Source organism: Oncorhynchus clarkii, chromosome 13 (assembly GCF_045791955.1).
Source record: "Oncorhynchus clarkii lewisi isolate Uvic-CL-2024 chromosome 13, UVic_Ocla_1.0, whole genome shotgun sequence".
Classification (NCBI taxonomy): Eukaryota; Metazoa; Chordata; class Actinopteri; order Salmoniformes; family Salmonidae; genus Oncorhynchus; species Oncorhynchus clarkii.
In genome coordinates, this window is record NC_092159.1 from 46,139,578 (window position 1) to 46,167,113 (window position 27,536).

Here is a 27,536-nt window from a genome sequence, read left to right on the forward strand (position 1 = left end):
AAAATATTAGAATCAGATTACAGATACTTTTGAAAAACTAGATGATTACTTCGAGGATTACTTTTAAATTCAGAAAGGATGTTTTCTCAATGACATTCAAATCAATGTTAAGTTTGTTTCACCAAAGCGAGTCTGACCACAAGTCAGAGAGCACTATGATGACACACCAAATGTGTTTGATGGATCGCGGGAAAAGAGCAGGAATTGGCTTTTGTAGGCTACAGTCCAAGCTGTCTTCCAATGGTGCGACTGCATCCAAAGATTATCCAATTTGAATAAACACTTGGAGGTAAGGATGACAGCAGTGGTGTAGTCTAAGGCGATATTGATATCTACATAGCTCATTGATGTGAATCACACTGCTGCTCTCTCATTTAATCTGTTTGCGCCTTACTGGTTGTGGATGGGTGTTCACAAATCTAAATGTTTTTTTGAACCCAATAATGGTTGAATTCAATAAGTTTAGGCTGCCTATCAATCATTGTTTTTGAAACCAGTGGACATCCAGTGAAAAATGTGTCCTTGCAACAGCTGCATAGTGCGGATCCCAGCATATTGAATAAAAGTGGTGCTTTTATTGCTCAATCTAATTCATGCTGATAAAAAAAAAATCCATAGGCCTAATGGACACTTGCTCAAACTAGCACCCTTTTGATAGACTTAAAGGGGAAATCTGTAGTTGCTACATCCGTTTTTGACTTATGTATAGATCATTGATTCTTGAAGAATATAACTAATAAATGCCTCAGGAGTTTAGTTCAACTGTCACACTCCATTAGAACACAATATATGCTTGTTTTTCTCCAATGTTTGTAAACATTGTAAATGTGAACAAACACCATATAGCCTCATACGGTTAAAACAATTTTGGTATCATGGTCAGTCCTTGTATCCATAGCGGTCTATTCATCTCAGTGGTTACATTTCTCCAGGCCCATCCCTCATCTTTTTACCAAAACCGAGGCGGTGTCCGTATTGTTTCATCTGTGGATTTGCCCTTTAAACAGCTGCATATTATCAAGATAAAGTGTCACCAACAAAAAGGTAAACAATAGGCCTATAGTAAATGCAGCATTTGGCATTCATTTTTCACATGTAAATAGCACATTTCAGTAGTGCTCAAAGCATGCCATTCCATGAGCTCACCATTTATTTTTCAACTCAAATCAATGAGTCCAATCAACAAAATCAGAGTAGGGCTGGCTAATAAATCCTTAGTTTTGGGGTTATGCTCAGGTAAAATCATTTGGGTAATCTATACTTCCATATTTCCAAGTCCTATTCTTGAAGATCAAGGGGTAAAACATTTATTGGAATGACTGGAATTCTGACTTTGGTTTTAATGTTTATATGCAGTAGAAAGTGATGGGTTAGATAAGAAGCCTACATAGCCAACCCATAAAGAACAATTTAACATCCATATATGGCCAGCTATGTAAACTAACATTGATTTTTCCTACAATAGATGTGGTCCAATTGGTAACATACATTTGTCTTCCAATGTATTTTATGGGGAAAGTAATCTTAAAGTACTGAATGTAATCAGAATAAATTAGTTTGGGTAATCCAAAAATTGTTACCGATTATAATTTGACAGGTAGCTAGTTTTGCTGATTTTAAGGAACATTAGGATAAGCATAAGGACATTAAGGAAACATGTACTATGACAGATGTGGTTGTCCCACCTAGCCATCTTAAAATGAATGTAAGTAAGTCTCTCTGGATAGGAGCATCTCCAAAAGGACAAATGTAACATTTCATTGCACAATGTTGACTACAAATGTATTTTCTGAAATCTGTGAGGGCACTTAAGGTTAATAGAGAGTATCTTTCATGAAGTGAAATGCTTGGTCAACACACAATTTGCTTTGCTCCAAAATAAGTCCTTTATTGATACAAACACCACTTTCTTATACACTGTTCTGAGAAAAAAATGAAATAATCCCAACCACCAAATCTACTTTGACCAGAAATGTGATTGACATTTAAAATGTATTTCTAGTAACTTCCAAAATTATTTGTTAAAATTAAAACTACAGAAATACATCAAGTAAAACATTGAAAAATAAATGTCTAAAATTACAAACAAATACTTCAAACAAGCAGTTCTCCAGACCCATTGTAATGTGAAATGAAAATTTAAACAAATCCTCAGCCAAAAACAACATAGTTAACTTGTGTATGGACAGAAATAAAATCATAACTGGTGGTAAAAAAAAAAAAAGATGTCATTCCCTCTTTTTGAGTGGTAGTGATGGTGGGGAGGGGAAATTGGTGGAGTGCATACAAAGAAAATACAAGCTTGAACACTGACCAAACTGATGAAATAGACTATTTGATTCAGCCGTGGGGAACTGCCAACTAATAAGTCCAGTTTATTTCTTTAAAGTAAAGAAAATAACCAAATGCACGCAGACATGGAAAAACCAGGATAGCTACCATCACGGATTCAGTCTATCTGTACTGGTAGTTCATGGTGGGGTCTCCCCTGCCGTATCCTACTGGGTTGTGGTATGGAGCTGGATTTGCACCATAGCTCTGGTTGGCTCCTGCCTGTGCGTTGTAATTTGACTGATTTCCGTAACCTACGGAAAAGAGTAAGTTGATTAGATAAACTGTGGATAAAACAGTTTAGGTTACGGTGCACCTGTGTTCCCCTTTGCCGAGAATCCAACTTACCGTCGTAACTGTAGTCTTGGCTGGCAACAGCGCTGCCGGTCACCTGGCTGGGGTAGGCAGTGCTGTAAGGATAAACTCCTGCTCCTGCCTGGTTTTGATTGAAGGTCTTATTGCCTTGCCCATAGCCCTGGCCATACTGGTTATAGGCACTCTGACCAGGGGTGGTCTGGTAGGCCCCTTGGGCCCCTCCAACTCCTGGTGGTCCAGGGAAGGTTGACTTGGCCTCCTTTTTGACAGGGGCTTTGGGGGCTGGAGAAGGGCTGGAGTAGCCTCCATCATTCTGGTAGTATGAACTGTAGGTTCCTGTAGCTGTCACGCCTGCAGTGCTGGCCGCAGGGACTTCAGTAACGGTGCCAGCAGCCGCAGCTCCACCATTTGCTCCACTATTGTAATAATCTAAAAGAAAGAAGCATTAGATTAAGAGGGGGTTTTGTAGAGAGTTCTACTGCTGTCACACCCATGCTTGTAAAGGCACTAAGAATAATACATTGCATCTTCAAGAAAGTGAAGCGTTTCACTAAAATTGTAGTACCACATTATTGAATGGGATATCACATTTATTTTTTAAAAACATACAAGACTTTATTTTTTACTTCACAATCATAATGCAGAATGTCAAAATCAGTCTTGTGCAAGTATCAACAACGCCGTGGTTTTTTCATGCCTAACGGTGCCTCACATGTGAGGTAAATGAGGGGCATTGTGAATATTGTCATTTAAGATAAGACTAGCATGTAACCGCCATGATTTAGCAATTCTGACATTTGAATAAAAAACTGCAAATATCCAAAGCAGCCTTATGATCCCATAACAAAAGGCAAAAAAACAGGTTGACAATGAGGTGATTGATAATACATGTTCAGACAATGAAATGAAATAAGACCGTTCACATAAGAAATGTAACTTTTTTCCTAGACATTCAAGACAGATGGCCACAATGGGATCAATCTCCCCAGTCTGACCCACTCCAATGTGCATGTCATCACAGTGGGCCATTATCCATCAGCCAACCATAATGCTCTGGTCTCAATTCCACTAAGGAAAGCAGTCTATTGGAAAAGTGTGCCTGTGGCTTTTGGCATATCCAGGTGTCCAGGTACGTCCCAGGGTTGGCAGAGGGTATGGAAGCTGACCAAAGGCAACAAGCACTCACTGGCCTCCCATCTCTCTAGGCGTTGGGACATGAGTCGGAGCAGGTAAGCAAAGGGAGTTTTTTTCCCAGGGGAGTGATTGGAGTTCATGTTGCGGGAACACTATAGTTTGCTCCTCTTTCTCTACATTTTGTTTTGATTTAAAAGATTGGGATGATCTATGTAGCAAATTCGTGGTAGCCATAGCAGTCTGAGACAAAGTCACCTAAAGAATGAGACAGAGCAGAGAAGGAAAAATTGAATTAGATTGGTTTGTTTTTTGCCATAAAAAGTGGCATGTGTCAATGATTTGGTCAAATTGTTTTCAAACAGCTTTTTTTGTTTGTTGGGACTTTTAGATTTCTCTGCTCCGGTCACGCTCAAGAAGGTGTTTCCTCAGAACAGGCTGCTGGTAGGAGGGGTGTCTCTCATATGGGGGGGTCAAAGTGATATAGATTGAGTCCTGTGGCTTAACAAAGCAGAGAAATGTAAAATCATAATTGAACCAGGAATAAGAGCACTCCGGTTCCTTCTTTGATAGTTTGAATGTCATCTAAACAATGGCATACTCTACAAAACAAAAAGATACTTTGATTATAGATACAAAATAACTTTTCCCAGGTCTTGTCTTGTTGGGAACCTCCAGATGTATGCCACTAACTCTCCTCCAAGATGGCTAGGCATGTTGTGCTCTGATCAAACTACACTGCATTTCGCTACACTCGCATTAACATCTGCTAACCATGTGTATGTGACAAATAAAAATTTGATTTGAACTTCTGCTAATATTACAATGTGAGTAGAGTGAGAACCCCTCTTGTAATGTCCTCCTGATAAAGGTGGACATTATAGAGGTTGACCGATTAAAATTGGTATGGCCGATTACAAGTTTTCATAACAATCGGCGTCCAAAAGGTCGATTACCGATTATTGCCGATTACATTACAATCCATGAGGAAACTGTGGCAGGCTGACCACCTGTTACGTGAGTGCAGTGTCAAAGGGACCTTGTAGCTGCAACAAGCCAAGGTAAGTTGCTAGCTAGCATTAAATTGATCCTATAGAAAACAATCTTCACATAATCACTCGTTAACTACACATGCTTGACTATATTACTAGGTTAACTAGCTTGTCCTGCGTTGCATATAATCAATGCGGTGCCTGTTAATTTATCATCAAATCACAGCCTAATTCAACTCCGCCAAACGGGTGATGATTTAACAAAAGCGCATTAGTGGAAAAAGCACATTCGTTGCACAAATGAACCTAACCATAAACATCAATGCCTTTCTTAAAATCAATACACAGAAGTATATATTTTTAAACCTGCATATTTAGTTAAAATAAATGCATGTTAGCAGGCAATATTACCTTGAGAAATTGTCCCTTGCCACCCGTTCAACAAAAATACGGAATGGTTCCGTATTTCACTGAAACTATAAATGTTTTGTTTTCGAAATGATAGTTTCCGGATTTGACCATATTAATGACCAAAGGCTCGTATTTCTGTGTGTTTATTGTAATTACATCTATGATTCGATATGGTGGTAGGCAGCAGCAGGCTCGTAAGCATTCATTCAAACAGCACTTCTGTTTACTGCGTTTTGCCAGCAGCTCTTAGCAGTGCTTGAAGCACAGCGCTGTTTATGACTTCAAGCCTATCAACTACCGAGATTAAGCTGACATTACTAAAGTGCCTATAAAGAACATCCAATAGTCAAAGGTACAGTGCCTTGCGAAAGTAGTCGGCCCCCTTGAACTTTGCGACCTTTTGCCACATTTCAGGCTTCAAACAAAGATATAAAACTGTATTTTTTTGTGAAGAATCAACAACAAGTGGGACACAATCATGAAGTGGAACGACATTTATTGGATATTTCAAACGTTTTTTAACAAATCAAAAACGGAAAAATTGGGCGTGCAAAATTATTCAGTCCCCTTAAGTTAATACTTTGTAGCGCCACCTTTTGCTGCGATTACAGCTGTAAGTCGCTTAGGGTATGTCTCTATCAGTTTTGCACATCGAGAGACTGACATTTTTTCCCATTCCTCCTTGCAAAACAGCTCGAGCTCAGTGAGGTAGGATGGAGAGCATTTGTGAACAGCAGTTTTCAGTTCTTTCCACAGATTCTCGATTGGATTCAGGTCTGGACTTTGACTTGGCCATTCTAACACCTGGATATGTTTATTTTTGAACCATTCCATTGTAGATTTTGCTTTATGTTTTGGATCATTGTCTTGTTGGAAGACAAATCTCCATCCCAGTCTCAGGTCTTTTGCAGACTCCATCAGGTTCTTCCAGAATGGTCCTGTATTTGGCTCCACCCATCTTCCCATCAATTTTAACCATCTTCCCTGTCCCTGCTGAAGAAAAGCAGGCCCAAACCATGATGCTGCCACCACCATGTTTGACAGTGGGGATGGTGTGTTCAGCTGTGTTGCTTTACGCCAAACATAACGGTTTGCATTGTTGCCAAAAAGTTCAATTTTGGTTTCATCTGACCAGAGCACCTTCTTCCACATGTTTGGTGTGTCTCCCAGGTGGCTTGTGGCAAACTTTAAACAACACTTTTTATGGATATCTTTAAGAAATGGCTTTCTTCTTGCCACTCTTCCATAAAGGCCAGATTTGTGCAATATACGACTGATTGTTGTCCTATGGACAGAGTCTCCCACCTCAGCTGTAGATCTCTGCAGTTCATCCAGAGTGATCATGGGCCTCTTGGCTGCATCTCTGATCAGTCTTCTCCTTGTATGAGCTGAAAGTTTAGAGGGACGGCCAGGTCTTGGTAGATTTGCAGTGGTCTGATACTCCTTCCATTTCAATATTATCACTTGCACAGTGCTCCTTGGGATGTTTAAAGCTTGGGAAATCTTTTTGTATCCAAATCCGGCTTTAAACTTCTTCACAACAGTATCTCGGACCTGCCTGGTGTGTTCCTTGTTCTTCATGATGCTCTCTGCGCTTTTAACGGACCTCTGAGACTATCACAGTGCAGGTGCATTTATACGGAGACTTGATTACACACAGGTGGATTGTATTTATCATCATTAGTCATTTATGTCAACATTGGATCATTCAGAGATCCTCACTGAACTTCTGGAGAGAGTTTGCTGCACTGAAAGTAAAGGGGCTGAATAATTTTGCACGCCCACTTTTTCAGTTTTTGATTTGTTAAAAAAGTTTGAAATATCCAATAAATGTCGTTCCACTTCATGATTGTGTCCCACTTGTTGTTGATTCTTCACAAAAAAATACAGTTTTATATCTTTATGTTTGAAGCCTGAAATTTGGCAAAAGGTCGCAAAGTTCAAGGGGGCCGAATACTTTCGCAAGGCACTGTATATGAAATACAAATGGTATAGAGAAATATATTAATTCCTATAATAACTACAACCTAAAACTTCTTAACTGGGAATATTGAACCACCAGCTTTCATATGTTCTCATGTTCTGAGCAAGGAACTTAAACATTAGCTTTTTTATATGGCACATATTGCACTTTTACCTTCAACACTGTTTTTGCATTATTTAAACCAAATTGAACATGTTTCATTATTTGAGACCAAATAGATTTTCTTTATTAGATTTTCTTTATTATAAATTAAAATAAAGGTTCAGTCAGTAGCTTTGTAATTATTACAAATATATATAAAAATCGGTATCTGCTTTTTTTGGTCCTCCCAATAAATCGGTATCGGCGTTAAAATTATAATCGGTCGACCTCTAGTGGACATATCAAATAAAAACCAGACTAGAAGTCGGAAGACTATTCCAGGGATTGGAAGAGGAGGGAAAATCAATACTCACTATAGCCTCCAGAGTTTCCATTGTTCCCATATCCATAACTTCCATAGCCACCTGAGGAGTTAAGCAAACCAACCATTACATTTCTCAGTCGACATGAGATGTTGCCTACCATTTAATGTTGAAAGACAGTATTTACAGCATAAAGTCAATTCAGGTACAGAACACACAATAATTGCAAATAATACCTTCAGAAAGTACTCATACCCAATCCCAAATTTTCTTGTATTAGAGCCTGAATTCAAAATTGATTTTTTTTCTCCTGACCTGACAACCTACACACAATCACACATAATGACAAAAGAAAAACATGTTTGTGGACCCAAAAAATATATATACACACCCCTGGGTCAATACATGTTAGAATCACCTTTGGCAGCGATTACAGCTGTGAGTCTTTCTGGTTAGGTCCAAGAGCTTTACACACATGGACTGTACAATATTTGCATTCTTTTTAAAATTCTTCAAGCTTTGTCAAGTTGGTTGTTGGTCATTTGTTACATGTTGACCAGACCGGTCACGTCGCAAAATACATTTAGAAATCCATGTTATTCAATTATTGCGAGTGCCACCGAGCGTCTGCGTTGCCAAGGGCTAAAATAGAACTCATTTATTTTCTGACGCAAATCGCTCTGCAACTCATTGGTTATACCCACGTGGGTGATTGAAATATGAAATGTTTTGCCGGTCGTCGTGGTAATACAATGAAAGTTCAAAGATGAAAAAGCCTGGAAGGAGGAGAGATGACTAGAAACAATTTGGTTGGCCGTTTTGTGTGTGGATGAATTGTCGGAGTAGAGGACCTTGTGCATTTCAGGTAAAATAACAACTCAATGTTTATATCCCAGGACAAATTAGCTACAACAAGCTAGCCAAATAGTACAAATTAGCCATCAAGTGCAAGCAACCTAGCTAACCTAGCTACCTAACATGTTTAATGCTTTTCGACCTGTCTCCAAATTAATGTCATTGGTTCAGTTTGTTTTGATATTTTAACCTGTGTGTCATGATCGCGTTTGGTGTGGGGGGACAAAATTCATTTATGCACGGTAGCGCACAATTGCTAGACAGCTATTTTCAACTCTTGCCAAAGATTTACAAGCTGATTGAAGTCAAATCTGTAACTAGGCAACTCCGGAACATTCAATGTCTTCTTGATAAGCAACTCCTGTGTATAGCTGGCCTTGTGTGTTAGGCTATTGTCCTGCCATCGTCTCCCACTGCCTGATGGAAAACAGACAACCAGGTTTTTTCTCTAGGATTTTGTCTGTGCTTAGCGCCACCCAGTTTATTTTTTTATCCTGAAAAACCCAGTCCTTAAAGATTACAAGAATATCCATAACACTGTATTCAGGACAAAAAGTGAATTGCTTTGCCACATTTTTTGCAGTATTAGTTTAGTGCCTTGTTGCAAACAGGATGCATCTTTTGGAATATGTTTTACTCTGTACAAGCTTCCTTTTCACTGTCAATTAGGTTAGTGTTGTGGAGTAACTAATGTTGATCCATCCTCAGTTAGTCCGATCACAGCCATTAAACTCTGTACCCGTTTTAAAGTCACCATTGGCCTCTGAAATCCCTGAGCGGTTTCCCTCCTCTACGGCAACTGAGTTGGGAAGGATGCCTTTATCTTTGTAGTGACTGGGTGTATTGATACACCATCCAAAGTGTAATTAGTAACTTCAACATGCTCAAAGGGATTACTTTTTGAAATAATTTTTACACCCATCTACCAATATGTGCCCTTCTTTGCAAGGCATTGGCAAACCTCCCTGGTCTTTGTGGTTTAATCTGTGTTTGAAATTCACTGCTCAACTTAGGAACCTAACAAATAATTGTATGTGTGGGGTACAGAGATGGGGTAGACATTCAAAAATGTGACATTGAGGTAATGTGTAATGCCAATGACAAACTATACATTTAATCAATTTTAAATTCAGGCTGTAACAAAACATGGAGAAAATAAAGGGGTGTGAATACTTTGAGGGCACTGTAGGTAGCATATAGCTCTGTTTTACCTTGTCCATAGCTGCCACCATTATTGAACCCTCGGCCCCTCCCCCTGCCACGCCCTCTACCCCTGCCCCTGGGAGTGGCTGCCGGGTCACCAGTCGGGTCACCCATCATGCCAAACCCATGCTGTTGGGAGAAAACACAAGGACTAAATGGACAGACTGGTCAGCAGCAACCATCATTACTCAGCTAATATATTTTACAAACAACAGCAAGCAAAGAGAGGAAGGCAGAGGGAATCTTACCATTGGGAGTTTCTTCTTCTTGGCTGCCTCAGTCACAGAGCCCTCTGGGAAGAGTTTGTCCAGGGCTGCCAAGGCAGCATAGGCCTTGGCCACCTTCTTATTGGAGCCAGTCCCTTGGAACTTCTGTTCGTCTATCTCCACCTGGAACAGGGGGAAAGACCGGTCAATACATAGACAAGAACAGAATAAAGCATGAGACACATAATTTGTGTCAAAGCCAAGCTCGTGTTGTTATTGTCAATGTTTAAAAAGGACAAGTCCACTTTATTTGAACCAAATTTCTATTTGAATGTTGGTATAGAAGTGTCCAGACACTGTTTGAAAGATGTACCTCACCAATATACTTCCTTGTTGCTCATTCTGCAGTATGGGAGCCACAGATATACATGAACAAAGCTCCAAAAACACCCCAATGTAATGTTAGAAATGACAAAGCTCTCAGTATAGTGATGCAGGGGTAAATACTCAAAACACAAAAAATAAAAATAGACACCTCTATAAAATTTTAATAAAATCGAGATTGGTGCAAATAAAGTAAACTTCTTCATTCATTGAAGCAGCTAGATATTTACTGTTAGATCCTAAAGGCATCAGTCTGGTTTCAGGGTGGATGGGCACATCGTCCACGCCTGAGACACTTACCTCCATGACGAAGCGTTTGTCGTGGCTGCCTCCGGTCTCTGAGATGAGCTCATACTTGAGGCCGCGCCGCTTCTCATTCAGCTCCATCACAGGGTTCTTCCCATGTTTGGTCAGGATTGGTCCCTGTTGACGAGCACTCTAAGACAAAGAGACAGACATTTTAATTTCTCTGTAAACAAGTGCAATACAATAAACTGGAGTCAAAACCGAGCCTAGTGTCCAAAAACATGGTTTTGAGTTCTACTCCGAGGACCCATACCTCTGCACCGTCTGTGGCCTCCACGCTGTCCGCCCCTGTGGCTGCGGTGTCCATTGCGATGGGAGTGATGCAGGGTTTCACCTCCTCCACAATGGCCGTTGCCACCTCAGTCTTCACTGGCTCAGCAGTCTTCAGCTCCACACCTGTGGGGAGGCCCATGTCCTGGAGGACCTATGATTGGGCCAGGCAGAAGATTGGAAAGGAACATGTGAAGCGCAGCAGACAATAGTTACAATCTTCAGATTTAATGACAACACACCAAATGCTTAGAACATATACCACTTACCCCGTACATCCACATCCACCCACTCACCTTGACAGCAACGTGAAGCTTGGCAGTGCGTTTGGATGGGCCTGAGGCTTCAAAGCTCTTGCTGTCCACCTCAACAGCCATGGTGAAGACTGGCACGTGCACCGGGCCAGTTTGGGAGAGGAGTTTATACTGCAGGCCAGGCTTCAGCTGGTTCAGCCTCATCAGAGCATTCATGGCCTGGGGAGGCTCCGACTTCTCATCTGGGGCTGGGGGGAGTGAAGATAAGGATTCTTTTTTTTTAACTGCCACTAACACTGAAGAACTGTGCTGAACAGGAAGAACTTGGCAACACCTACATTTCTTTTGCAACTTCTTTTTCTTCTTGTTTGGACTTTTGTCCTCCCCTCCTTCCTCCTCCTCGATGGGCCTCTTCATTGGTGGGGCGTAGGTTGTACTGGGGGGGATTTGGACTGCAACAAAAACACAGGGACTGCTGAGCCTTTCCAAAATATGGACACTAAATTGTATGCACATGTCTGCAGCCTGGCTTACCTGTATAGTCAATTGGGGTCTCGCTCCTGGGTTTCCGGGGCATTTTGGAGGGAAGGGGGTCCATCCCTAGCACTTTGTGAAGCTGTCCGAAGGCAGACAGCCTTAAGGCATGCTGAAAACAGATGAACAGGTGGTGATTTTTTCCATTCACTACAGCAAACAGGGTGTAGATAAAAAAAATAAAAAAAATGGTGGTATCCAATTGGTAGTTAGTCGTCGCATCGCTGAAACTCCCGTACGAACGCGGGAGAGGCGAAGGTTGAGAGCCATGCGTCCTCCGAAACACCACCCAACCAAGCCGCACTGCTTCTTGACAATGCCCACTTAACCCGGAAGCCAGCCACACCAATGTGTCAGAGGAAACACCATACACCTGGCGACGGTGTCAGCATGCATGCGCCCGGCACGCCACAGGAGTCACTAGAACGCGATGGGACAAGGACATCCCTGCCGGCCAAACCCTCCACTAACCCGGACGACGCTGGGTCTCCCGAGCACAGCCGGCTGCGACAGAGCCTGGACTCAAACCAGGATCTCTAGTGGCACAGCTAGCAACTGCGATGCAGTGCCTTAGACCACTGCGTCACACGGGAGGCCCTGTGGATGTAGATGTGACTCACCTGGGCACTCTGTGTGAGGTCCTCCCTCTGCTGGAGGTCCAGGTGGCCAATAGCATCTGTCAGATCCTTCTCACATGGATCACAGATTCCAGCACCATCTAAAAACAAACAGGCACATTTTTACAATCTTTTGGCTTGTGATGTGGAATTACTACTATATATATTAAGCAGAGGTGGGAGGACATGTCCTCTCCGCTCTTTGAGACTACTCACCAGCCATGAGGATTCCAGAAGCCAGACACTCCAAAACTCTTCGCAGAGCCTCTCCTGCCCCCATTGGCCGGTTCCCTGTGCCAATTGCCTTCTCACACAGCAGCTCTATTGGCTAGAAGGGGTGAAGGGAAGATGTTTGAATTTCTAGATGTTTGGCAAATTGGATAAAAAGGCTGTAAATAAGAAATTGTTGCAGTTTGATGTACTAAGCCCCTTAAAATAAATTCCCATCTTACACATCAAACCTGACCACTGTAATTAGCATGACATTTCTCAAACAAAATTTGCATTCGAACCACCAGCTGGCAGAAAATGCTTCTGGTGACTAACCCATCCATGCAGTGGGGCCCAAGTGCGGACGCGGGAGCACAAGTCCCTCAGGATACGGATGACGATGACGCAGGACCTCAGCCCATTGGCCCTGGCCTGGAGACACAAGCAGGGAGGGGGAGGAGGGAAAGGGAGCCTTAGTCAAACAAGAACTCACAAAAACACGAAGACGCAGCTACATCAAAAAGCCACACAGACTAACGGCTCTGCTTTGTCATTATTGTGGTACAGAATGGGAAGAGTGCAGTATGAATCTGATATTTGTTCTGTCTGCAGATGTGGTTATTGAATTCAATGTACAACTCCATGTGTGTGAAATAAAAAGCAGATTTGATCAGTGGTACAGTAATAGGCATGACCGAGTGGTGATTGAGCAATTGTGCTTCTTGCAGCTCCGTATCAAAAATGTGTCAACTTGTGATTAAGAGGGAGAAGGGGAGTCAATGTAAAACCAAATGCTGACATGGAAAAATGTAGGACAATGACAGTATTTATAATGTGCTTAGTTTAATGAGTGGTGATACACCTTACAGTAGCTCTAAAGGTTATTGTATGGGGTATACCAGGGGCCTCATTTATAACCATTGCGTGAATTTAACAGTAAGTATGTGCGTCATTTCTGAAAAGACTGCGCACGGACAAAAGGATTTATACAAACTTTGCGCATGTCAAACATATGCATTTTCCCCGTTAGAAATCAGACCGGTCATAATTATTTTTAAGTGTGCGCGTTAACAAGCAGGATAACTCCACCAGAAACTCCCATATTTCACATTTTATGGTGACAATAATGCCCTCATTTGCTGTATACTACTATTGGAATTAGGCAAAGACAGCATCTAAAGGGAATAGCAATGGTGATCTTGATCAAATGTCTTGTGTTGGCAGAATGTTCTCTTATGCTGTATCTGAAAGACAAAATGAATTGCAAATTGTGGACCTGTAAGCAGATCGTTGAATGCAATAATGTTTTGCATCAACTTCTCCCCCACAAACTTAAATATGTAGCAATGCCCGCAAGTTCTGAAATAATATCTACTCTGAATTTTTTTTTTTACCTACCATAGGCCTACACACTTCAATGCAAAAGATCAACTGCCTGTTCACCTGTAAATTCTCCTGTTGGATGCATAGACTAAAAACATGACATTATAAATAGCACTTCCAATTGGCCCAAATGAGAGGTGTTATGGTCATTTGTTATATGGCTACTTCAGGAATATAAACTCAACAGTCTTAACATGGCCAGAAAAGTTGAGGAATGTATTATGCAAATGGTTATGATGTATGTTTTATGCTTCTAAATGAAAAGTCTACAGTATTCAGACGTAGGCCTAGCCTACAAACGTCAATGAAAAGGTGAACAGTCTGTTCTACTGTTAAACGGCATTTTGGAATGGATCACAGAGCAAAATACAGTAGTAAATAGATAAGCTATTTCAAGTAACGTAAGTCAAATTCAACGAGCGATGGGAAGAATGGTAGCCTACACTAACTTGTTGTAGGCCTATAGACCATTTTGCGAGTAGCCCTTGAGTCAGAAAAGCTGAAGAATTTATTCTGCAATGATCATGTGAGTGAAATGGGATTTTATTTTAGAATTCAAAGAAAATAAAAACATTTAGCTCTTCTCGCTAAATGGCTGATTTTGGCATTATTTTTTTAGCTAGGCCACCCGTTTGTTATGAGTAGGAGTAATATTCCCCATTAGCACAAGGCTACCACTTCCACCTTGCAATGTAATACTTCAACCACCAGAAACTGTGCTTATGCATGGTCTAAAGTTCGCGGGAGGAAGGCACATTCACAGAGTTAATTTTTTAAAATTAATACCAACTTTGGTGCACGCATGTTTTGGGGCGTATTTTGTGCGTAAGCAACGTCTATAAATGAGGGCCCAGAAGACTGACGAGTGAACGTACATTTCTAACTAAGGTGCAATATTCCTTTTTTGTGGCACACAGAAAGCTGAAACAGCCAGAGCATGGGGGATTGGAGCCTACACACTCTACAAGCTAAGGCTGCAGAGATGGAGCGCTTACAGTTAAGAGCGAGAGATGACAGTTCACTATGATGACTAAGAATCAACATAGTCCACAACGAGGAATCAACCTCAACACAATGATGGTACAGAAAAGGGTTGTCGATTGATAGATTGATAATATTTGAGAAATATTGCACCCGAGTGTAGCAAGTTAGTTCCACATCTCTGATCAAAATTAAGCTGTGGTTTAAGACAACGGTTGCTTTGAGGGGATTGTTGAACGTCCTTTCTAAAAGCAGCATTGAACATTTTCAATGACACTGCAATCAAACCTGTTAAGTCAGCAGAGCATCTCTACAAGGTAATGACAAAGGTTTCCTTGGAAACGCTATAAAAACCACAGAGTAAGAAGTCTACTACAGGTGATAGATACACTTCGAAAGGACATTTAAAAATAAAAACACAGAAAAAAACGACCAAAGAAAGAAACTGCGTCAAATGGAAAAAAACTACTTTAAGACAAATAAAGACAAGATGCAAACCTGGAACCACTTGGCGTGGCGAAGAGACGCCAAGGCAGTAAGGCATTTCTGCCTGTCCAGAACATCCGGTGGATCGTTGACTGATAGCGTTTCTATTGGCGGGTGGAATAAGAAGACAAGGTACAGTTTGACCAAGGGGGGTTCTGTCACACGGCCAGGGGGAGTAGGCAGCTTTCCCAAACCACAGGCAGGACGGGGAAGGGGAGGGGGACCCCCCCACCTGGAGAACTAATAGTCTGAACCTCTCAGTGAAACTGCAATTACACTAAAGATATGTAACTTCAACCCACTTCAGAAACTGTTGTTAAGTGGGTGATTTCTTAAGATAACTCCCAGTAGGCCTATATGGAGAAAAATGTGTATGGATGTAAGATTACAGTGGGAGTGAATTATCAAAAGGGAGGTTGTCTCCATTATGTTAACTCAATGTCAACTCGTATGCCTCAGCCCAGTTATGAAGTCTGAGTGCTTTGCTATAACAATGAGAGGTAGAGCCCCTCCCCTTCACCCCTATACTGGGTGTACTGCTTAGCCCCTTCCGAGACAGAGAGCGTCCAGTTGGTCAAAGGTCCAGCGTCCCTAAAAATTGACAAACTAGAAGGCTTGACAGAGAGAATCAGATGCACAAAATTATCAAAACAAGTCCACACTGCAGCAAAACTGATGGCCTTCAAGAGCCAAACTGGGCTTCAATGTTGACACAGTTATAGATAAGGCTAGGTTGATGCCTGTTGGGTACATCCAACTTCCTGTTTAGAACGTCTGAGGGGGAACATGGGCCGCCACCGACTAGTATCCTTTCCCATAATATACAGTGCCCTCCGTAATTGGGAAAGCAAAGCATTTTGTCTTCTTTTGGCTCTATAGTCCAAAAGTTTGGATTTCAAATCCAACAATGACTACGAGGTTAAAGTGCAGACCATCAGCTTGTGTTTGAGGGTATCTATACCGGGTGAACCGTTTAGTAATTACAGCACTTTTTGTACAAATTCACTTGTGTATAAAAGTAGTAAAAAGTTTAGTATTTGGTCCTATATTCATAGCATGCAATGACTACATAAAGCTTCTGACTCAACATTTGAATCCTACAGACGAAGAACCATATATGTGACAATTTTTCCATTTTAAGATAATCAGTTATTTTTATATTATTAATTGTGTGTACCACATTAGGTGTTTTATGGTTGACAAATAATTCACCATACCCATATCTTCCAACAACAATTTATATTTTTTTGTTATTTCAAAAAATACTTTTTTTATTGCCGTTTTAATTTTAAGAATGTGGAAGAACAGTATATCTCCAGTGATGATTTCAGTTTGTGGAAGAACAGTATATGTGACATTTTGCATGACTCTTGTAAGATGTCCTTTTTTAACACCTGATATGATGTTTTAAGTACTTTCAAGTACAGATGCCCTTCATGTAAATAATTTAAATGCAATATGTAGTTAATTCATTTGTATGGAGGTTCATTTAAAGGTGGTCTATCAACTTTAGCAATGATGACTTTTCTTAAAAGTTGAGTCATGAAATCTTAGTCTCATTTAAAATGAAGCCCTCATTGTGAACATACCATAGAACTACAAAACACTCCCAATCTATACACGGAATGAGTTTGTATTGCACCATTGTGGAACACAGCACTTTTAGAGTTAACGTTAATGTACGTATCATTACTGTCAAAGTTAAACTATGCAAGTGTTCAATATAGCTATTATAATAATAGGCGTTTTGTCTTATTTCTAACCTGTTCTAAGCCGGAGAGAATCAACGCTTGTTGTTTCTCGTATGGGACAGTGTAGAAACTGTTGAACAGATGCAGCTTGCGCTCATCAGTCACTTTCCACACTCCTTTCTGCACGTCGTGGAACACGCTCTTCCCTGCAGGATACAGTGTAACTAGCTAGCTACTGTAGCCATGTCGAATCATCCGGTGGATGGAGAAAAAGTAGCTACCTATGTTTCTTCTATAATCTAGCAATAACATTTGTAACGATAATGTATGAGTTATTAGCCAACGAACTTTAGCTAATATGTTTTCTCTATAGTTACAAATTAGACAACCCACAACATACATGTTAGTTACTCTACTCTATAGCTAGCTAGCTTGATTGTTTGATATACGGTTCTTCCACATACCTCTTTTGGACAGCTTTTCCCAGTTTTTTCTTGACCCTTACGATTTGTATAGGGTTTTCCCGCATCACGTAAGATCTTCCTTTGCCTGTCTTTACATTCTTTTTGTTTTGTTTTAAGTTTCTTTCCCACATTTCTGCGATTTTCATCAGCAACAGAAAGGTTGTGCGCTTGTCCGTCCATTCTGAGTGGTGCACATAAACAGTTATTCCACGAGAGCCTATCTATAAAATTAAAATGATTGTTAATTAGCGCGTGGAAAGCTTGTGAAAAGGGTTCACTATAGAAAAAGGGTGTCCAATAATGATTGTTCATGTATATCTCATTTTTTTTGTAAATGTCACATAAATGGTTCTTCGTCTGTAGGATTAATTTGTTGGATGCATTTTCTGTTTGTTTTGGTTGTGTTTCAGATTATTTTGTGCCCAATAGAAATGTATGGTATATAATGTTGTGTGTCGTTTTGGAGTAACCTTCATTGTAAATAAGAATACGTTTCTAAAACACTTCTACATTAATATGGATGCTACCATGATTACGGATAATCCGGAATGAATCATGAATAATGATGTGAGAAAGTTGGAAGCACAAATACACTGCCAAGACATGCTTACCTCTCACAATTACAGGGGAGGTTAGCATTTTTGGGGTGGTATGATATGTGTATCTAACTTCAACAAATAATTATTCACGATTATTTCAGGATTATCCGTAATCATGATAGCATCCACAAGCTTGATGTAGTCATTGTGTGCTATGAACATGGGACCAAACACTAAACGTATTACTACTTTAATACACAAGTGAATTTGTCCCAATACTTTTGCTCAGGGGGGACTATGTACAAAAAGGGCTGTACTTTAACGGTTCACTGATATGGATGAAAATATCCTCAAATTAACGCTAACAGTCTGCACTTTAAGCTCATGGTCATTGATTTCGTATCCAAAATGTTGAAGTATAGAGCCAAAATTTAAAATGCTTCACTGTGCCAATAATTACAGAAGGCACTGTAGGTATTTATTGCATTAATTGAACTTATGACTCCCTTTGTGTCGGACATACCCCCATGTATTGGATTTACAAAGACTGCGATCACAGTTGTCCCCTGATTTTGACTGTGACTGGGAGAAGTGACATTCAGCCATGCAGAGCCAAAGAGCCCCTGGCGTTATCTGTAACCCGTGTCCTCCCTGCTGATGAACATCAGTCAATAGCCCACTGCTGGGTCTAGTAACCAGAACACTTGACAACACTTTGCAACTCATTTTTGCTGCAATGCAAACCGTTCATCAGTGTTCAGTGTAAAACATGCAAACAAAGTGGTGTTTGTTTTTTTGTTATTCTCAGTAAGCCTTCATATAGTTAATGTCTGGACTCCATAGGGAATAGAAAACCCTTTTCAGTCAGTAACTAGCCTTTCTATACTGTGTATTGGGCCATCAAAAATGTACATCACATTACATGGAACTACGAGAGTCTAAAGAGCTATAAACATAGCATGGTTTCATTACATGACAGGTCCCACATATCCCCTAGCTCCATTGATGGCCCAATAAACAATATCTGTCTAGACTGGCTGCCTGCCTGTTTAGTCTCCCTGCCTAAGGGGGCGCTAGTGAACCATCTGCCCCTGTGTGGCAGCCTACCTCCGGCAGCCTGTTTCTCCACCTCCTCGCGGACCAGGGGGGACGTCATGTTGATAGTCAGGGTCAGGGGAGGCTCCTTGGTGCTCTTGATCACGATGGTGGCTTCACGGATGACCTGAGTGACCTCATACTTGTCCTCTGTGATGGTCTGCCAGGTAGAACAGGAGGGATTGTTAATACAATAGCCATGTAGTGGCTATCCCGCCAAACAGTCGAGGTCATGTACCACCAAGTAAAAAAACTAAAAAAAAACATTTGCTACCGAATTCAGTTGTGACTATTCCTCCCAAATGAACGCATCACCCCACAACTGAAATGATGCAGGAGAGTATATTCCCGAAAGGTCAAATTCAACTTCACAAAGCCAACTCTATATGAAGACACAGAAAACACCAGTAGGTAAATGGACTCACCTTGAGTTGCACAGCCAGGTTGTCTGCCACATTCTTCAGCAGGGTGATGGTGGGTTTGTCCTTGCACAAAAGCACCAGCTCCAGGTCTAGGTCCCCCTTCAGCAGCAAGCCCTTGGCCACCAGGCCCACCCTCATCACCCCACGCAGGGACCGTGTGGCCTGTTCCGACACCTTGGGCTCACTGGAGACATGGGTACCCAGGTCAATTACTTTTGAAACTTAAAGCTGAAAGTGATGCTGCCTTCACCAACACTCCAGCCTTGATGGTGCAAAACATATATCAACGCAACTGACATTTTGTACCCCATGCACCATTTTGAATACAATTTCACACTCCCTTACCTTTCTTTATCGGACTCGGTTCCGTCTGGCTCAGACTTGACCACCTTCTCCTGCTCGTCCAGCCAGTCGGAGACAGCCTTGAGGGCACGCTCGGTGTGGGACACCATGTTCTGCACACCCTCCAGCTCCTCCTGTGTGGGGTACACAGCGGAGTGCTTGGCCATCACGTGGCGGTCGTCATTCATGAAGATACGCATGGAGCGGTGGCGCAGGGGAGGAGGCTGGATGGGAAAAGAGGAGTTATTTTAAGGAATTACCTTCAGCAGGTCACAATTGTAGTCAGTAAGTGGCTTTGATAGGAAGAAACAGTCAATGAGATAAATCCACCCCCCCTGTAATGCTCAAAATACAGTAATGACTAACAAGGACTATTTCACTATGTCAAGCTTTCACTGTCCATACATACGCATCCATGGACTACTGCTGGGTGAGAGTCATACCCAATTAGAAGAGTGCAACCAAGTGCAAGCAGGAGCATGTGTTCCAAATGCCCAGGGCAGTTTTGACTGGCAGCAACCTGAATTACCCTTAGTGGACATTTGATGGAACTGATTTTTTTTTAGGTCTACTTATATACCACGTCCTTGTTAACTTACAAATAATCTTCTCAATCAATTATGTCAGAAAAATACAGTTGAATGTTTGCAGAGGCAAATTATTATGGTGGTGAGGCTAGTAAAATGTAAGCGCTCCATGTTCACTACCAAAGAGAAACAGTTTACACAAAATAGCCTTCCTAAAAATGAGTGTATAAGAAAAGCGGTACCATAGTTGCTTTAGAGTCTTCGATCCTGTGTATATGGCAGTGATACAAGAACAGGTCCTTCCTGAGACAGAACACCAACACTGCTGCTTCGTTCTGCTGACAACAAAAGGGACATGTTTAAAATTAGCAAAGCAATAAAAAGGCCAGATTCCCCTGGAATAGCAATGTCATTTTATTGATAATATAAAAACATGGTATTTAAGGGTAACAGAACATAGGGATTTCTTTGAACAGACCTAAGGATGCGCCTTCCTAAAGTGAAGGGTGGCTTTGCATGACAAGGGAAATTCCATGCTAACGGAATTACACGGAGACACCAATTTTTCACTTTAAAATGTATACCAAACAAACCATTGACTTCTAAGTTTAACAACAACTATGCACATTGACTGCTTTAAACAATTTACACAGGAGTCTCAGCATAATTCAGATACCATGGAATTGCCCATAGGCTAAGTGTGCTGATCCGGCAGTAACATGGGTGTTCCTACTGCAGCCTGTTGCAAACCTGGGTTGTGTTCAGTAGGCACGGAATGAGGGAGGGGAAAAAAATAGGACTCAATGAGCACTGTTATTGGACAAGGTTGCGCCTCTGCTTCAAAATGTTTCTCCCATTTGAGCCTCACTGTATAAAACTCAGCGCCAAAAGTGTTGATTTAAAAATGGGCAGCTCCATCATTGTAGGACTACAGATGAGCAGGACACCTGTCGCATTCTTCCTCCCAAAAATAAAAGATGGGAGAAGTTGGACCAGGGCTGAAGCAGTGCCAGGACAACTGTAGCACAATCCTTAGGGGCACCAACAGCATCTACTTTCAAAACACTGATTCAATCAGTTTGATTATGAATCAGTTCTGCAGGAGCAGATGCCAGATATGTTAGTGACTAAAACGTAGCTCTACCAAGGAAGATAAATTGGGCTACTGCCCCTGTATACCAGTATGACTCGGAGAGCAATAACGACCTTAAAAAAACATGGTTCTTCAGTTAGCCGTTGAGTTTGAAATTAACATTTCAGAGCCCATGTACAGTCTGGAATGATATGGGTATCAGTTACCAGACAGACCTGCAGTAAATGCAGTCCTAAAGCCAAAATGCATTTAACACATGAGCACACTGCAGTTAAAATCTATGAACGGTTCATTGCAGTTGACATCAATTATAAACTGACAGTACCCCACGGCTTGAGCCGCTCAGTTCTGACAGTATACCTGGCTGAGAAGTCATCCAAGGTACACAACCAAACTGATCATTTCTATCATGTGTCAAATCCCTCCATTCAGGAAACTAGCTACACATTGTAACGGCAGCGATATGTGAATGCTTCCATACAGCCGTTACACCTTAGCTAGTGTAAAACAGCAGGAGCAATTTTTCAACTAACATTTACAAAGCGATAACTTCCCCAAGTCTCAACTTACCATAGTCTTCTCCAGACCCATCACTAGTTGCAGGAGAAACATTTGAAGGATGGAGAACAAGACTCACCTTTTTTGGAGTTTTATTTTTTAAATTTCAGAATAAAAATAATATTTACTCAAAAAGGGTTTTGGAATTGTTAGCTAGATTACTTGTTGGTTATTACCGCATTGTCAGAACTAGAAGCACAAGCATTTCGCTACACTCGCATTAACATCTGCTAACCATGTGTATGTGACAAATAAAATTTGATTTGATTGTTTTCCCATCATCCCGCGATTCAGCATATACCCTTTTCATGGCACGCTTGGTTCAATAGCTATTGATGCAGGGTTCATAGACAGTGAAAAGCCAAATTAAAAGGACTTAAGTACTTTAAGCACTAATATTTATTTTCAATGACCATCAACTTGTAATAGTTCCTATTATGCAATAATTTCTAGTTGCCACCAGATAACCGTGTATCTCCACAACCTCATGAAAATAAAACCTGCAGCTTACATCACTACCTTAGAAGTTCTACTCAGTGTTGTTTCACTACATACATGGTGGTAAGTGAGTAGAAACGTAACTTGAGTAGTGATGAGCAGGGGTTGACATGCCTAATGGCATAATTTACTACACAATTCCAGCTTAATGACTATTGTATTTTTATTGGGCATCTACTACTTAATAGCTACGAAGAAGTGTCTTGCTTCTGACTGGCTGCTTTAGTGTCGCTATTTGGAATGGCTGTGTGAGGAAAACGGCATGCGAACGGCAGGAGCCTGTGAATGAGGCGATTGGCAACAAAGGTCTGGAGGTTGTTGCAGAGGAAAACATCACAACGTAGAACTGGCGCCAGTGCAGGATGCAGCGTGTGCCTTTCCCCCTTCAGGGTTCATTCACCCATGCTTGCAATGTCAGTGATGCATTTGTTGCACTTTACAGTGTGGGTTGGTTGGGTCCAGTAATGTAAAAAAAAAAAAGGTAAATTGTTGGTCCCATGTTTCATTACATGAAATAAAAGATAACAAAAATCCAGCAATGCACAAAAGGCAGGATTATATCTAAATTTGCCTGCCATTTTGGCATTTCATAAACATGAGCATCTTCTGTTCTATTATTTTAATTTAAGTACTTATCCAAGTACCAACTCGAGAAATTCCAGTGGTTTTCCAGAGTACCAAATTCAAGTACTTTAAGGCACCTTTTGCAAACCCCGTTGAGGAGAGCAAACCGAATAATCCAACACAAATCTAACTTTACATTGGTGCTGAACGAACCATATACCTACTGCTAAATCTAAAAAGTTGGGTAAACAGTACTTTCCTGTGGATATTTTGTCTCAAATTTCAAGCAGCTGAAGGACAAACCACTCTGACGGTGGTTTGTCGGTAAAGTGTATATGTAATTGTATTCAACATTGTGGCCTGTCAGGATCATTTACATAATCATTTGCTACCCAGGGCCTAGCCAGCAGATCCGACCCACTTGCTTAGTGGCACTAGGGTCGGACAGGCTTCCTGTCTAGATTAAGACACTGTGGAGCCGGCACAAAATATGGTTTGGGAAAACACCTCAATCTTGGGATGATAACTGGTTGTACCACAAATTGTCCCATTATCCCAACTGTTACACCAAGAAGACCGAATGACTGCTTGATTTTAAGTAAACTGATGTTTGTCCTAATGTTAGCTTGCAGTAGCCATTATGGATTTGCATGTCACCTGAACAACAAAGGAGCCAATTGGCTGACACTGATATTCCAAAATGGCTGTTGTGGCTTATGCTACCTAACCCGAGGAAAAATACACTTTTTCTGAAAAAAACTACCAGTTGATAAATAATGTGACAATTCAGCATACAGAGCTATATTTTGCGCAGGCTCTGTGGTGTCTTTATCTACACATGAACGCTGTCTACCCCTAGTCAGTGTTGCTGTAAGCAAGTGGGTAGGACCTGCTGGCTAATAGAATTCTTCCAGTCGCCATTTTAATTTCAAACCTCAATTCAGTGCGCCAGTCTGGAATATGCCCCCTGCACGAGTCACATCACAATTAGACTGCTAGCTATGTGGATATAGCTAGATAGTTACATATAAAATGCCATATGCGATGATATTGTGATAACTAGCCAGTTAGCTAGATAACGTTTCATGAGATTAGCTAGCGTGGTAAGCACAAGATGGTCGTGTCCTCGCATTGAAGCTAACGTTACCTAGCCATAGCTACGTAGGCAATCAAACATAACTATGGCCAAAATCCTGCATTTGCTTTCAATTCCTATTCGCCTATCTTACTAATATTATTTCTACATAATATAACGTTAGGTAGCTAGCATGCTGCCTTACTTGTGCTTCGAGCTGAGGGAGCGTTCTGAACAAAGAGGGCTGCTGCTAGGCTAACGTTAGCTTGCGAGACGTAATTCATACAACGGCAAATGAGTGTCACTGGTAATATAGTTGCTTAATTCATGTTCATAGGGACGGTGGTAATAATTTCATAAATCTGAATATAATGTGCATCTTTATGAAACATCCTTCTAAACTTACCAATTCTGCAACGCTTCGCTCCAACTCTCTTCGCGGAGGAGCAGAAATGACTACCTGAACAGCAAATTCTGAAAGCTAATTGGGCGAAAGTAGCATGTGACTAAAGAAGTAGCCAATCCCGTTTCACCTTTCGATGTATACTCTGAAATGTAAATTACAAGATAGCTAGTTCATGAGTCATTACCGTACTGTAGGATAATCACCAGCCAATTTCCCCAAATTACATAGCTACTGTATATCAGTCTGGTCTGGTCAGCCAATCAGCATTCAGGGCTCGAACCACCCAGTTTATAATACCTGTTAAAAATATGAGGCAATGTTTATATAAACCCCTTTCAAACAGCCCTCTTATTTACCACTTTCTTGAAGGCCCCTTTATACATATCAGTGGGTAATTGGCACATTTGGAAGGGAAAGGGGTTTTAAATCAATCAAATGTCGACCACTTTATCTACCAAGAGAATTCTCTTCGATTATAATCACAGCCGTATATCCCCCCCCCCCCCCCCCCATCCAGACACATCGATGGCCCTGAATGTACTTCATTGGACTCTATGTAAACTGGAAACCACATATCCTGAGGCTGCATTCATTGTAGCTGGGGTTTTTAACAAGGCTAATCTGAAAACAAGACTCCCTAAATTTTATCAGCATATCGAATGTGCTACTCGGCCGGAAAAAATCCTGGACCATTGTTATTCTAACTTTCGCGATGCATACAAAGCCCTGCCCCGCCCTCCTTTCGGAAAATCTGACCACGACTCCATTTTGTTGCTCGCAGCCTATAGACAGAAACTAAATCAGGAAACGCCCGTGCTCAGATCTGTTCAACGCTGGTCCGACCAATCTGATTCCACGCTTCAAGATTTATTTGATCACGTGGACTGGGATATGTTCTGCATAGCGTCGGACAATAACATTGATGAATACGCTGATTCAGTGAGAAAGTTTATTAGCAAGTGCATCAGTGATGTTGTACCCACAGCAACTATTAAAACCTTCCCAAACCAGAAACCGTGGATTGATGGCAGCATTCGTGCAAAACTGAAAGCGAAAACCACTGCTTTTAATCAGGGCAAGGCGATCGGAAACATGACTGAATACAAACAGCTATTCCCTCCGCAAGGTAATCAAACAAGCTAAGCGTCAGTATAGAGACAAAGTAGAGTCGCAATTCAACGGCTCAGACATGAGAGGTATGTGGCAGGGTCTACAGTCAATCACGGACTACAAAAAGAAAACCAGCCCCGTCGCGGACCATGATGTCCTGCTCCCAGACAAACTAAACAACTTCTTTGCTCGCTTTTTGGACAATACAGTGCCAACGACACGTCCCACTACCAAAACCTACTTCTCCATAGCCAACGTGAGTAAAGCATTTAAATGTGTTAACCCTCGCAAGGCTGCCGGCCCAGACTGCATCCTCAGAGCATGTGCAGACCAGCTGGCTGGTGTGTTTACGGACATATTCAATCAATCCTTATCCCAGTCTGCTGTTCCCACATGCTTCAAGAGAGCCACCATCGTTCCAGTTCCCAAGAAAGCTAAGGTAATTGAGCTAAATGACTATCGCCCCGTAGCACTCACCGCCGTCATCATGAAGTGCTTTGACAGACTAGTCAAGGATCATATCAAATCAAATCAAATTTTATTTGTCACATACACATGGTTAGCAGATGTTAATGCGAGTGTAGCGAAATGCTTGTGCTTCTAGTTCCGACAATGCAGTAATAACCAACGAGTAATCTAACCTAACAATTCCACAACTACTACCTTATACACACAAGTGTAAAGGGATAAAGAATCACCTCCACCCTACCTGACACCCTAGACCCACTCCAATTTGCTTACCGCCCCAATAGGTCCACAGACGACGCAATCGCAATAACACTGCACACCGCCCTAACCAATCTGGACAAAAGGAATACCTATGTAAGAATGCTGTTCATCGACTACAGCTCAGCATTTAACACCATAGTACCCTCCAAACTCGTCATTAAGACCCTGGGTCTCGATCCCTCCCTGTGCAACTGGGTCCTGGACTTCCTGACGGGCTTCCCCCAGGTGGTGAGGGTAGGAAACAACATCTCCACCCAGCTGATCCTCAACACTGGGGCCCCACAAGGGTGCGTTCTCAGCCCTTTCCTGTACTCCCTGTTAACCCATGACTACGTGGCCATGCATGCCTCCAACTCAATCATCAAGTTTGCAGAAAGTGATAGGCTTGATTACCAGAGATGGCCTACAAGGAGGAGGTGAAGGCCCTCGGAGTGTGGTGTCAGGAAAATAACCTCACACTCAACGTCAACAAAACAAAGGAGATGATCGTGGACTTCAGGAAACAGCAGAGGGAGCACCCCCCATCCACATTGACGGGACAGTAGTGGAGAAGGTGGAGAGGTTTAAGTTCCTCGGCGTACACATCACGGACAAACTGAAATGGTCCACCCACACAGACAGCGTGGTGAAGAAGGCGCAACAGTGCCTCTTCAACCTCAGGAGGCTGAAGAAATTTGGCTTGTCACCAAAAACACTCACAAACGTTTACAGATGCACAATCGAGAGCATCCTGTCGGGCTGGAGCACCGCCTGGTACGGCAACTGCTCCACCCACAACCGTAAGGCTCTCCAGAGGGTAGTGAGGTCTGCACAACGCATCACAGGGGGCAAACTACCTGCTCTCCAGGACACCTACACCACCCGATGTCACAGGAAGGCCAAAAAGATCATCAAGAACAACAACCACCTGAGCCACTGCCTGTTTACACCGCTATCATCCAGAAGGCAAGGTCAGTACAGGTGCATCAAAGCTGGGACCGAGAGACTGAAAAACAGCTTATATCTCAAGGCCATCGGACTGTTAAACAGCCACCCCTAACATTGAGTGGCTGCTGCCAACATACTGACTCAATCTCTAGCCACTTTAATAATTAAAAATGGGATGTAATAAATGCATCACTAGTCACTTTAAACTATGCCACTTTATATAATGTTTACATACCCTA

The 27,536-nt window shown here is 41.7% G+C and overlaps 1 protein-coding gene across 4 annotated transcripts; it reads right to left on the reverse strand.

Annotated features, from left to right (window-relative positions):
• Positions 1 to 1,862: 1,862 nt before the first annotated feature.
• LOC139364884 (interleukin enhancer-binding factor 3 homolog) lies at positions 1,863 to 24,588 on the reverse strand. Of its 4 annotated transcripts, none has more exons than XM_071102071.1 (19): positions 24,532 to 24,585; positions 20,580 to 20,672; positions 19,814 to 20,034; positions 19,472 to 19,652; positions 19,059 to 19,206; positions 15,270 to 15,361; positions 12,744 to 12,839; positions 12,414 to 12,525; positions 12,201 to 12,298; positions 11,581 to 11,692; positions 11,385 to 11,498; positions 11,089 to 11,294; positions 10,776 to 10,946; positions 10,517 to 10,654; positions 9,875 to 10,015; positions 9,635 to 9,755; positions 7,620 to 7,670; positions 2,680 to 3,075; positions 1,863 to 2,585 (listed from the first exon to the last, which is right to left on the reverse strand). In XM_071102071.1, the coding sequence occupies exons 2-19, from the start codon at positions 20,580 to 20,582 to the stop codon at positions 2,455 to 2,457; spliced, it is 2,532 nt and encodes an 843-aa protein (XP_070958172.1). In that variant the 5' UTR covers positions 20,583 to 20,672; positions 24,532 to 24,585; the 3' UTR covers positions 1,863 to 2,454. The 4 variants fall into 4 exon arrangements, with proteins under 4 accessions (XP_070958172.1, XP_070958173.1, XP_070958176.1 ...); XM_071102072.1 differs by having other exon boundaries at positions 20,580 to 20,675; positions 24,532 to 24,584; XM_071102075.1 differs by lacking the exons at positions 1,863 to 2,585; positions 2,680 to 3,075 and adding an exon at positions 3,219 to 4,035.
• Positions 24,589 to 27,536: the final 2,948 nt, after the last annotated feature.

Bases quoted from the DNA above. Each gene is read 5' to 3' on its own strand.
- LOC139364884 (XM_071102071.1), bottom strand. The intron at 10,655-10,775 runs GTATGGGTCCTC...TCTTTGTCTTAG, and splicing joins AGGCCACAGACGGTGCAGAG to AGTGCTCGTCAACAGGGACC. The intron at 2,586-2,679 runs GTAAGTTGGATT...TCTTTTCCGTAG, and splicing joins CCAAGACTACAGTTACGACG to GTTACGGAAATCAGTCAAAT.